This window comes from Lepisosteus oculatus, chromosome 22 (genome assembly GCF_040954835.1).
Source record: "Lepisosteus oculatus isolate fLepOcu1 chromosome 22, fLepOcu1.hap2, whole genome shotgun sequence".
In the NCBI taxonomy this organism is placed as follows: Eukaryota; Metazoa; Chordata; class Actinopteri; order Semionotiformes; family Lepisosteidae; genus Lepisosteus; species Lepisosteus oculatus.
In genome coordinates this window covers 12,967,203-12,979,732 of record NC_090717.1, presented here as the reverse complement: position 1 = coordinate 12,979,732, position 12,530 = coordinate 12,967,203, and the positions used below count along the sequence as shown (strand labels likewise).

Genomic DNA, 12,530 nt, shown 5'->3' with positions numbered 1-12,530 from the left:
TTCTACCCTAAACGATTTGGCTCCTGCAGAAGAGAATAAACATTCACCGTGGAAGAGTTTAATACATTGTCCCTTCCACTTGTCCGTTCATGAAATATTGACCTCTTATGAGCTGCTTACATGGCAATGAGGGAATAAACTTTGAATACACCACCTGCATACATTTCTGCATCTTGAAATTGGATGAATGCACTGCTGTTGGAACATTTTGAAACCAAGGACTGAGTGTGAAAATGGCTCAACAGACAAGCGCTCGGATCATGGAAAGGCAGCAGCTGGCACGGATTACCAGCTCAGCTGTAAAAAACAAAACAAAACTTGCAGGAACGGGTCTGCCAGGCCTGGGAACCACTGCTCTATAAGTGAACAGAAGTAGTCTGCTTTATATAGTCCTGTTAACATCTGTTAACATGCATAAAATGAAATAAAGTATACCTATGTGGAGATAAACTAGGAGCATTTCGTTTATTTCAGTAGTTAAAGAATTCTAAGTGTCAAGGTAAAATTCTGTTTTAATTGTCCTGCACATGTTAAAAATGTGTCTTTGATTATATAACTTCTAAAATCAAACCTTTTACATTTTCTTAATATGATATGAAGGGTTTGGAACAGATCGACAGTATTCTTATAGATTTATATACTGGGGTTTTAGAGTAGTCTGCTGGGGTGTTAAAATTTGGTTTTGATTCAACATTACTGACTTTTAAAAAATTTATATTGCATAGGTGTTTTCTTGATCTGCATAAATACCTATCTATTTAGTATTTTACATGAATGAAAGTGTGCACTGGGTATCTGCTTGATAGCAGGTATATCTGAGTGAGCAGTGTATTGTATTGGACTTCATGTATAGCTATGGGCATATGGAGCAAATTGCTGAGCCATGTTTCCTTGAGATCCTTCAGGAAAAGGACTGCCTGAGTTACTTGTTGATGAGGTTCTAGCAATCAAATGCACTAGAAGGGCTGCATGTCCTTCATTTATCATTTTCTGTTCTAATGAAGAAAGTATTTTGGAGGGAGAAAAATAATGGGGAAATATTTTCTACTGAGAAATTAACTGCCATGTCTTTCACAAATGTCTTTTGTCCATACTGAGTTCTAATGGTGCGGTATTCTTTATTTCAGGGGGCGTAACAGTGTAAAAGGCCCTTCTTCAGCTACAGTAAGTCTGAGGTTTTATTTGCTTTACTTGCTATTAGTACAGGTCTTCAGTTTCTGTAGCTTTCTCAAAGCTCTTTTGATTATTTTTACAAATTACATGGAATTTCTGTTTTATAGGCCACCTAAATTTAATGCAAAGCTCTCATAAGTGTTAATTGTAACGTATAACGAACATTGTAACTGATTTTTTTTTCACCCGTCTTGACAGTATCGGCTAGCTCCAGGGCAGTCCGGTCCACATTGTTAATAGGACTTGTATGTCTGAAATAAGATGTAGAGGAGTGACACTATACAAATTCATTCTTTCGGTTTTCCTCCACTTGATCAAAATGAGTTTTTAAGTGACAGACAATAGGGAGCAAAATGAGGATGTTGGGGCTAAAGACTCTGTGCTGTTTCCGTTTGTTGTCCAGGGTTAAACCCGTCTGGATTAATCCCTGGTAGCTGGTGGTGGCATTCTAAGCAAAAATACATTTCCACTTGTAAAAGTTATCGTTTTAAATTAAACGATTAAGAAGGGATGCAAAAATAGTGAGATGTAGCACTTTTCCCTAAAAATGCTTCCAGAATAGTGAGATGTAGCACTTTTCCCTAAAAATGCTTCCAGGTAAATTATGCTTTGAAGGATAATTGCCCAAAATGTAAAGCATATAGTTGGAATTCAGTCATTGTCACGATACATGACCTGAGAACAATGTTTAAACTTCCACGTGTTATTTGAAGTGATTTCAATGCTTTATTTCGAAATAGTTCACCATGTTGCAGTACCATTTTGTGTTGGTCATGGTATAGCTATAAGGTTAGTCATCGGTTCCTGGAGTACCATACAGAATGTGTTCAATAGTAAACAATGTGACCCACTGATAAGGCAGTCTGTGGCTCGGGTGTGAGTACCAATGTCAATAAACAGATTCCAAAGGATTCCTAAAGCAAAGTATCTTTTGCTAACACTAGAGATGTATTCACCACACTTGATCTATTAGCTATACATTTAAAGATTCTTTTGGGTTTGCATATTTTTATTGCGATTATTTGTGGTCCTTTGTTGCACATGATTAAGCACCCTCTGAACATGTTTGAGTGCACCCTTATTGTAATTAGCTGTTGAAATATTTTGGCAAGTGCAGTTCCATGATCAGGGTTTTATTTGGATTTGCTTTCTCTTAACCTGATGGATTTTGGTAATCCTCAGCTATCTCATACAATGTCAATATCTCTTTGGTAGTGCTATAGTAGTAGTTAGGACTGTTAACACCTAGTGAAAGTAGAACGCCCTTGCCCGGACCAAAAACACGCCTCGGTCCATCAACTCGAGCAGGAGCCCCCGCCGTAACGACCGCATACCTTTGTGCTTCCCTACCGCCCCGACACTGTCTATCCCCAGGACCATTAGCAACAACTTTTCCAGCCTACAGGATGATCCCTCCATTGGGCCCTCTTTTCTGATCGCCCCATCATCTCATATCGCTGACCACCTAATCTGCGCAACCTTCTTGTTCACAGCTCCCTTGAATTGCAGCTAGGATCACACCTTTCCCCTTCTCTCAACGACACTCTTATTCTTCTAAATTCTCTTTATTCATTGTAGGTTTCATTTCACCCCTCTCTTCACCTATCCTGACTTCACACTACCTGATTGGCCACTCTATCTGTCCCCTGCTCCCGCCTCCTGCCCCTCCTCTCTCCCAGCTCTTGTTCTCCTGCTACATTACCTTTGCCTACTGCCCTGTCTTTCTCACACCTGAAGAAGGCGTTCTTCTCTTTTCAGCATGGAATAAACCTATTACTGTACAAGACTGTCTAATACTTTTGTGGTACTTCAAGTTTTCTAAAGTCTGAGGTGTACGTGCTGTTTTATGCCTCACTTTTATTTTGGGGGTAATTCAATTTTAGGACTATTCAGTTATGAGAACAGTGTAATGGTGTGAGTGTATAGTTTCAGGTTTATATAAGGAATATTGCATTGTGGCACTAAAAACTATACATTGCCCTTTTCCTTTACACAGTACCCAGATGTTTGGTGTAATGTGATTGTTTCTTGCAGGTTGCCTTTAATGGGGTTTATGCAAACATGAGGATGGTGCATGTCCTGACCTCCGTTGTAGTAAGTACATGCCGCATGTGTGGAGATGAAAATACGTTTTTCCAACTGTTTGTCTGTTTGGCCATGTGGATCTCATTCAATCTTGTTTGGAATATGTTTAAGGGCTCCTTGTCCAGTGCATTATTGTTAGCCTTATAAGTTTACAAAAATGATTTGGGAGGGATTCATATTTTTTTCCTTTAAGAAGAAATGTAACTTTTAATTTCTAAATCAAATTCTGTTACTGTTAAATTCCTTTCCAAGCCTCTGTAACAGCGAAAGATGATACAACAGCATACTGATAACTTTAAGTGTGCATCTTCAGTTTTTTTTTCTGACTTCACACTGACTCCTGAGTGCCGACAGCTGTGTATCAGAGAGGACTGACTCGGTTGTCGTCGGGTACTCCACAAACCAAGCCAGGACTTGTTACTCTATTGACACTTCCAACTAGCTGCTAATGGTACAGTCCTAGGTTGTTAGAGATTAATACAACGAAGTATATCTGAAACCATTTTAGTCAGTGGAATAAAGAACTATTGTGAAATGCACTTTCAGGTGAGATTCACAGGTAGCTCTGGCAGCAAAAGCTTACTCAAATAACAGGTTCAAGCATGGGCTATCTCAGCTGTAGATTGTGACTCTGATTCCCCATGTGGTGGTATATGCTGGGCTTCATTTGGACAGGATGTCTGTGACTTGCTGCATATCTGTAAGTTTTAAGACTTGCACAAGGTGTTGTGGAAATGTAAACTGCATCACCATTGCTCGTTAGCCATTTTTATTTCAAGTTGAGAGAGTATAGAGGCTGCCCATTCTAAACTTAGTATAAAAAAAAATAATTATATGCATTGCTGTAATGTTTGATGTTAATCAGACTTTATGAATATTAAGATTGCTTCAGGTTATTTTTTTCTCTTTCAGGGAACCAAATGTGAATTAAAGGTCAAAAATGGAGTAGTGTTTGAAGGAGTTTTTAAGACGTATGGCCCTGAGGTAACCACGCCTATCGAGTTTCACTTTCTGCCTGTTTTTGCATGGGACTGCTGGTTGCAGTAAGTAATCCTGGCCTTGTCTTTCAGTGTCACTTGGTGCTTGATGCTGCTCACCGAAAAAGCCCTGACAACAGTCTTGGTCCCAAGCGTGAAGACGTTGTTGACAGTATGATATTCAAGGCGTCGGATGTTGTTGTGGTGCAGTTTAAAGATGTAGACTTGAATTATGCAAGGAAAGGTAGGCATTACTGTGGTCTTTTAATTTGAATGTTCTGCCTTTTGATAAGTTATTCCTCTGGTAACTATCTCAGTGCATAAATATTAGTATGGGTGTCCAGCTTTGTCTTGTATGAAGAGTGTATCCATGAAGATAACTCCACACAAAGGACATGGCAGAGGTTAATTGACCAGATTAGTCTTAATGCTGTATATACACACTATTCTTACAATACACCCTCTTGGTTTTACTGAGTTTTAGATTTTTGGTTCCAGATTTTATTAATTGAAAAATGCATTATCAGATGCCAATTGCTGATATTTCACTTATCTTCATGAATATAAAAAAGCCAGACAAACTGCCTAGAAACTGTTTGATTTTGTTTAAATTAGTCTCTTCCATCTATTGTGTTTTTAAACTGAGATGCATATTTCCAATTCTAGTAAATTAAGAGATATTAAATTATCTATACATATGAGTAAAGTGAAAATCATTGTTCCAGTCCTATGTGTAAGTCATTCTTCCAGTAGGACAAGCAGTGATGAGTGATTAACATCTTGATAGGAATAAAGCTGTAACCAGTGAATGGTTTAAAATGGGCAGATATTATTTTTAGAGTTATGAATATTTCATTTCAGATGTTCATTTACTTCGTACTGATGCTTTCTCAATTTCTTTTTCTCTGTAATCGATATAGTTTCTTCAGAAACAGGTAATAAGTTTGTTTATGCTATTACACACTTTATTTTAAGCACTTATAGTCCCTTTTGTTTTAAGAAAGTTTTGATTTTTAACTTCAGTTTGCCTTCCTTGACTGCCTTGATCTCCATAAAACACTAAAATCATAAGCTTGGGCATGTGATGAAATATGAGCTGTACTAGCACGGTTTCATTAATCTCAAGCAGAGATTTGCTTTGTCCCAATTGTCGTATTTTAGTATGTTTAAATTGAAATGGTATTTAATCGTGAAATTAGTTTTCTGGAATCCTGAAGCTTTAAACTTGATTTATTTAACCCATCATGGAAAGCTGATTTCATTTTGGCTGGTATAACACATAAGAGATTCCTTTTTCCAGTGGGTTTGTATTGTTTTCACTTTAGTGATTTGAGGTCATGTTGTGAAAATATTTAAGGTACACTCCCCATGCTTGGCATGTTAAGTACATATTCATGTTAGGAAGCTGTTCTAGTGACCTAAGTGTTTTTTGTTAATCTGGGATATGCCAGCCATCCACCTTTCTTTTCAGGTTTTGTTTTTGTATGTTAGTATAAGCATGCAGAGGAGGTGGACTAACGCGAGGTTTGATTGGTTCATTAAGCGTGCGCAAGGTGAAATGAGGTGATTGAACAGAGAACCTGATCTATGTGTAAAAATGAAATCCCACCTTGGGTTTCCTACTTCACCCCCCATCCTCCACTTGGATTAATTCCATCTGAAACCTGGGCAAATTCCCTGTTCTGTTTTCAAAGCCGTATTTACATACTTTTATGCAAAGAAACACAAGTTAGCCTTTTTCTCTCAAGTATGTACGTTGGCAGAAATTAAGTAAGGTCGGTCTTTAAGATTAGTATGGTGCGTTTGTCAAATGCTCTGCCTCTGACACTGAAGAGTGCCGGAAATCCAGACAAGAAGGTGCGAGACCCTAGTTAAGTGAAATCTGAACATCAATCTAGTCCAGAGTGATGTCTATTTCACTACAGTTATTACTTAGGGTACAGTTGCAAGGACATTTATAAACGTTTCTTCTCCATTTCCCCCTTGTTCCCAGTTTTGCAGGAAATCAATCTTGCATCGATTTGAACTTCATGAAATTGTTGGTTTTTGTGGTGCCATGTACTTGTTTTACAGGTGGGACACAAGTCTGTAGCAGAAACAATCAAGAAATGTGGAATACGTTAGTTTTAATTAAAACAAGATTGCGTTTGCCAGGCAAGGTGGTAAATGTCACTTTTAAATTGCTTATTCAGGCAGTACTACCTTTTATTCTGGTTTTAAATAATTCAAAAAGAAAACATACCAAAGTGACTCTTAATTGCTTTCCAGTGACGTTTTAAATTTTTTTATGCCAAATGCTGACAGTTATTAATCACAAAAAGCCAACATTACATCTCATTGTACATCTCTCCTTTCATTTTCACTGGGGGCGGTGTGGTGGCTCTGTGGCTCAGGATCTGGACCTGTGGCTGGAAGGTTGCCGGTTCGTATCCTGCGGCCAGCAGAGGAATCCTACTCCATTGGGCCCCTGAGCAAGGCCCTTCACCCCAACTGCTCCAGGGGTGCTGTATAAATGGCTGACCCTGCGCTCTGACCCTCAGCTTCTCTCCCTGTCTGTGTGTCTCATGGAGAGCAAGCTGGGGTTCCCTAATACAAGGAATTGTATTTGGCCAATAAAGTGATCTTATATCTTATTTTGTACTGTTTTCCCAGAAATTATATATCCCCTAACTTTAAAATTGCCTTTACCATGTTTCATATTGGTCTGCTCTTTAAATGCTGTCAGTGGCATGCTCCATAGTTTGTTTAAGCCTGACAAAATTTAGTGAAAGATTTAATTAATTGTTGCAGTGATGCACCTGTTTCTGGTGGTTTTTGCATCGCCCTTAACACTGCATTCTTAGCTGTACATGAATAGTTTTGAGCACAGTTATAGAAGCAAACATTTGTTTTTGTACACTTAATATATTTGAAATCTTTCATATTGGATGTGAATACAGTAAGGCAGTGCTTCCTGAGTTGATTGTGTATGCGCTACAGCTTTACGGACTAGCAGTATGGAACATTCTAATGTACAATGCAGCATTTCCCTCATTCTTGCTAGACAGCCTGCTTTGTAGTTGTTAAAGTCATTTACAGGCACTTTTTATAGAACAGTTGCAGTTGATATCTATTTTCGTTAAAGACTGAAAATTAATTTGTCAGTCCAAATGGACAAGTTGCCTGTACATTATTTGTAATTTGTTTCTGCATTTAAAGTATTGTATATTGGGGGGGGGGAATTGTTGTCCTTTAAAATAGGTCAGAAAATGCTGTTGCAGATTTCTCCTCTCATACAACAACTGTTAGCCAAAGGCCCTCTTTTTGGTCAGCAGTAACTCTGGGTGTGGTTTGAGCGTGTGATTAAATCAGTTAGTCTTGATCAAGGTGTTGCTTTGCTCTCTGGAGGTGTTGTCTAGCTAACAAATTGGGGCTAGGGACAGTTCAGCATGAATGATACTTTTTTTTAAAGCCTCATTTTTTCTGTTTTGTCTTAACTATGTAACCCCATCACATGCAGCTTGCAAGTTACGTGAGCTAATCATTATAATGTAATTATAAATCATTTGTACTGGTACAGTGCAGCTTTCTTGAAATGTGAGTAAATTGATCAGTGATACATAATGTAAGCAAGCATGACTTTTCACAAGCCAAATCGGAACAGCTCTGTCAGACCTAAAATTGCTACCCTTCACATGACTAATTTCAAAAGGTTTATTCCTTGAGGGGAAGTTCTGTACAGAACTTGAGTCCCTCTGATTCAAGAGCTGCACCTTTGTCATATTGGAACATAGCCAGTTTATTTTATGCTCATCACAACTGGAATGAAACCATGATCTGGTTAGTTTACAATTCTTGGAGTTCGTAAACGCTTGCAGTTACTTACAGGCTTACTGGTTAAAGATACTGAGCTGATTGCCTAGCAATGGTGATAACGATTTGACACTGCCCGAAGGTTCATTGTTCTCAGCTGAAAGCTTTGATTGCATAAATTGTGTGAAGAGCATTGATCTAAAGGCTTCTACACTATTTCTGCCATAAATTTGTATATAGTGCATGCTTCTAATAAACTTCACTAGTCAGTTCATTTATGACAAAGGGACGTATTTTAAGCGACTCCAAAAACCTGACAAACTATCTACAGGTTCAATAAGTGGAAATGTACAGGCCTTTTGGAATAGTATTTTGTGATGAAAGATAGTGGTTTTGTTTGCTTAATTAACACTTGATTTTTTACTGATTCACAAGCAGTTTGCAAGGGTTTATTCAAATTGCTAGAACTTTTATGCACCAGTAAGGTTATAACCAGTTTTTATTGATATAGGTCTGTCCACTGCTTCTTACTCTTCACATATTCATTGTCAAGAGTATTGCCATTTGGAAGTCTTGTGTTGCATATATATATAAACATTTTGTGGTACACTAACACTGTATTCTTTGACCTAAGAGCCAAAACTAATTTTTGTAGTTGGAGAGGATAGTTTTATTAACCTGAACTAGCAAATATAGTGACAGTGCTAGTACTGTGTTTTTCTCTTCCTCTGAGGCAATATTGTTGCTGCTGCTTGCAGCAGATTCATTTGTCTAAAGCTCTTTTCAAAAACCCTGGGGATCATGGCAGTATTGTCCAAATGTTTTGCCACCTACCCCCCTCCCCCATTCTACTTTTACTCCTACTGGTGAAAGGTGTTTTTCGGTTTCAGAGGTTTAATTTTTTGTCTAAAATATGACATGCCTAAAGGCTGCAGTATGAGTGCTTATGAAACTCATACATTATAGTGTTTAATGTTTGAGTGCATGCTGTAGATTTGCTTGTGTTTTTTGGAATATACTACACATCAAAAGAAACTATCACATAAGTCCATAAACTTATAAAGCTTTCAGGATTTGTTTTGGAGAAGGTTGTAAATTCATTATGCCCATTGACTGCGGTGTTAAAGTCACAGGTTAGTTATGTGTGGCCACCATTTAAATCGGCGAAAGGTATACAAATGTCCCTAGGTTGCAAACGCTTGCTTCTGGTAGCCGGCTTGTCATGTCGCATTCTTGCAAGAAAGCTGTTATGTGAGCGCTCTGTAGGAAGGTCATCAAATGAGGTCTTGGGACTTGTTCAATGTAGAATTGTTCATGTACCTGGTCTCGTTTGTAACTTTTCTTCAGTGGGGTCAGATTGACTCAACCACTAAATGCCTAGTTCTGTCAAGATTCAGGACTTTGGTCAGAGCCTCACACTTGGCCTTCCCCATTGATCTTGGAAAGGTGTTGAACTTTGTGACCTTTCATTTGAAGGATTATTTCATTGTAGTGTTCTGCCAATTTAGAAACTGGCTGTGGTCACTCCAAACATCAAGCAGCTGTGCTGACTTCCCAGCCTACAAAATATCAGTGGAATCAAGGTGTTATTCTTTAGATAAGTGGGCTATTTTAATTAAAACAAGGTAAATATTTAACAGGATAAATCTCCTCATCACCTGTGTCAGCTTTCCCAAATAAAATGATTTAGTGCTTTTGCAGTAGTCAAGTCACTCAAGTGCATCGCGTTCATTCAAAAAATGATCGGTTTACAACAAACATTTGATATCTAAATCTGTATACTTTTTCAAAAACCATACATGCATAATGAAAAGTTTCTTTTGATGCTCAGTATATGTATCGGCATTTTCTCTTTGTGGAGCTGAAATGTGATGCCAATTAACAGCTGACTTATGCTTTCTTGCTCTTTTTAATTACAGATAACTTCACAGACTCTGCTGTTAGTGCTAGAGTAAACGGGGAACACAAAGAAAAGGACTTGGAGCCCTGGGATGGTGGGGAGAGTGCCAGTGAGAGCCTAGAAGCCTTGGAGACTGATGTGGTGGGTTTCTTCAAAATCCGGATGTTTGCGGTTTTAAGTTTCAAAATAAATGCCTTAGAGGGTCATTGGTTGACCCTGGGTTATGACAAAGCTGGCAGTGTTGTGTTGGGCGATGCACGGCTAAGTGAGCTGTCTTAAAGGAAGGAGATTAGCAGAGTTCAGGGATGATGGCGAACTCTTTTGAAGTGCAGGATAAGTGTAGAGGAAGATACCAAGTCTTGTTTTGTACCAAGGTCACCACCATGCCCGAGGATCACTGAAACCTTCATCACCTGCTGTGCCTCACTCGAGCAGCAATGATTTCTATTTCCTGTTGAGCTCTTTTTGCAGCAGCACTTGGACCAAATGTGCGTCACTGCTCTGTGTACCTCAGTTGTTTCCACCTTAACACAGTGCAAACATCGAGGTCTCCAGTTTTTTCTACCTAGTCTTGCCTTAATCTTTAAATCACTGACTGTTACACACTTTGCACTAAATTCATTTTTTCTATAAGTATATAAACAGAAACGTCCAAACAAATGTAAGGTTTGAGAGTATTATCGGTTTCACAGTTAAGTCTCCTTGCAGTTTTTCATTAATTCCAGTATAGCCAGTCAGATTTTTTTATTGGTTGCTTAATAAGCTGTAATATTATACAGATAAATGTGTAGTATTTTATACTGCATCTGTCAACACATTTGGCTGTCTACTGGTTCTGGTAAATTTGTCATTGTCTCAGAACCCGAAACAAGAAAATGCTTTTATAAAGGCACTTTCTGAATGATCAAAAACCTCTTATTTAAAATCTACAATTGTTGTTTATTCATTGTCCCACGAGAATAAATCTATTCATAACTGCAATTAATTTTTTGTTTTACAGTCCAATGGCTGGGATGCTAATGACATGTTCAGATTTAATGAAGAGAATTATGGTGTGAAATCGACTTATGATAGCAGCCTATCCTCTTACACGTAAGTACTCATTTTATCAGGGTTTCATCTGTGGTTCACAAGTGGTCTTGGGTACGCAGGTTGGTAATGCCGTTTCACACACTCGTACTATTTGGACTTGTCAGCTGCTAAAGTCTCTTTAGCTCAGTGATCCATAAATTGAAGGATTGCAGTCTCTCAGCAAAATAACGTTAGCATGGTTCCACTAGAATCAGGTCACGTCATGCACACATAGTGATAAGGGTTTGAAGTCTGAGGAAGCAGTAACTAATGCTTCCTACTAAAGTAGCATGCCTTGCCTGTTATGACATTGCAGTCGCATTGGGCATTGTGCCCTTCGTTTTGTTTAGGATATTTTTCCTTCCAGCTTTCATGATTTTAATGTCCTAAATTAAGTGTTAGCATTTGCTAGTAGTATACCCATTATTAACACAGTCAAGACTTGACTGCTGCATTGGCCTCTATACTTGAATCAAGTAGTAAACATCTAGCAGGTCAGGAACCTGAAGTAGAAAGACTAATTTATTTCCATTGCCTTAAAAACCAAATTTTCATGGTGCAGCCTATGTTTGTGCATTTATATAATGAATTTACTGTTTTTTTTTTATCTTGGCGGAATTTGAAGCTAAAAACAGATCCTCAAAGAGTTGGAAATTATATTCAGCCTTGATTCAATTAAAATGCAGTCAGGCCTTGATCTAATCACATTGCATCAATGGTAAGTGACTCCAGGTGTGAGTTAAAGAATGTCATTTGTTTGATTTCATTTGTTTCCAGAGTTCCCCTGGAAAGGGACAATTCAGAGGAGTTCCTGAAGCGAGAGGCCCGAGCTGCTCAGCTGGCCGAGGAGATCGAGTCTAGCTCCACCTATAAAGCCAGGGTTGCGCTGGAGAACGATGACCGCAGCGAGGAGGAGAAATTCACAGCTGTGGTGCGAACTGCGGAGCGCGAAGGACACAGCATGAACTCCAGGTACGGGCCAAGGCCTCAGTATCCTCGCAAAACCTAATCGTTTGGAATGTGTGAGAAAAGGGTCCAATTTTTATTTTGCTGTCTTAAGTGCCTTGCCTTTTGGGCACATCTAGGAACAAATTAAATCCCAATTATTAACTATGTAGAGATGACACTCCAAGAACATCCTTATTAAAGTGGTTTCAGAAAGTAATTATTTAAACAATAAATCTAGGCTTCAGCAGTACAGGATGTGAATAATTGTGGAAAAGAAGCTTTATTACAGATCACTCATCTTGGTAAGATGGCCGTCAGTTTTCATGGTACAATACTGCTGGCTGTTAATTGTAAAGAAGTTATCCTGGCCAAGTTTTGTTTGTTCCTAGTTATAAAGACAAACGTGGTTTTACCAGCTATACAAAAGTGTTAAAGGCTTTAAAGAAAATGATTAAAGCAATTAACAGAGACTTCTCATCCGGGCTTGGTAATCCAATTGCAGTTGTGCTGTCTTAACCCTGTGAAGGGTAGCTCAATATCTCATTATTGCTGAAGGGTTTGTTGGATTATAGTACAAATCTTCC

General features: G+C 38.5%; 1 protein-coding gene across 15 annotated transcripts in view; it reads left to right on the top strand.

Moving 5' to 3' along the window:
• The window catches only part of atxn2 (ataxin 2), a 46,835-nt gene that overhangs the window by 8,837 nt on the left and 25,468 nt on the right, over positions 1-12,530 (top strand). For 8 of the 15 annotated variants that reach the window (XM_015366201.2, XM_015366200.2, XM_015366198.2 and 5 more), the window contains exons 2-9: positions 1,128-1,164; positions 3,208-3,267; positions 4,171-4,242; positions 4,329-4,479; positions 5,156-5,170; positions 9,947-10,068; positions 10,928-11,019; positions 11,776-11,970. In XM_015366201.2, coding sequence (XP_015221687.1) covers positions 1,128-1,164; positions 3,208-3,267; positions 4,171-4,242; positions 4,329-4,479; positions 5,156-5,170; positions 9,947-10,068; positions 10,928-11,019; positions 11,776-11,970 — 744 coding nt within the window. The remainder of the gene's footprint in view (positions 1-1,127; positions 1,165-3,207; positions 3,268-4,170; positions 4,243-4,328; positions 4,480-5,155; positions 5,171-9,946; positions 10,069-10,927; positions 11,020-11,775; positions 11,971-12,530) is intronic. The other 7 variants (XM_069182264.1, XM_015366204.2, XM_015366203.2 and 4 more) reach the window with 1 other exon arrangement.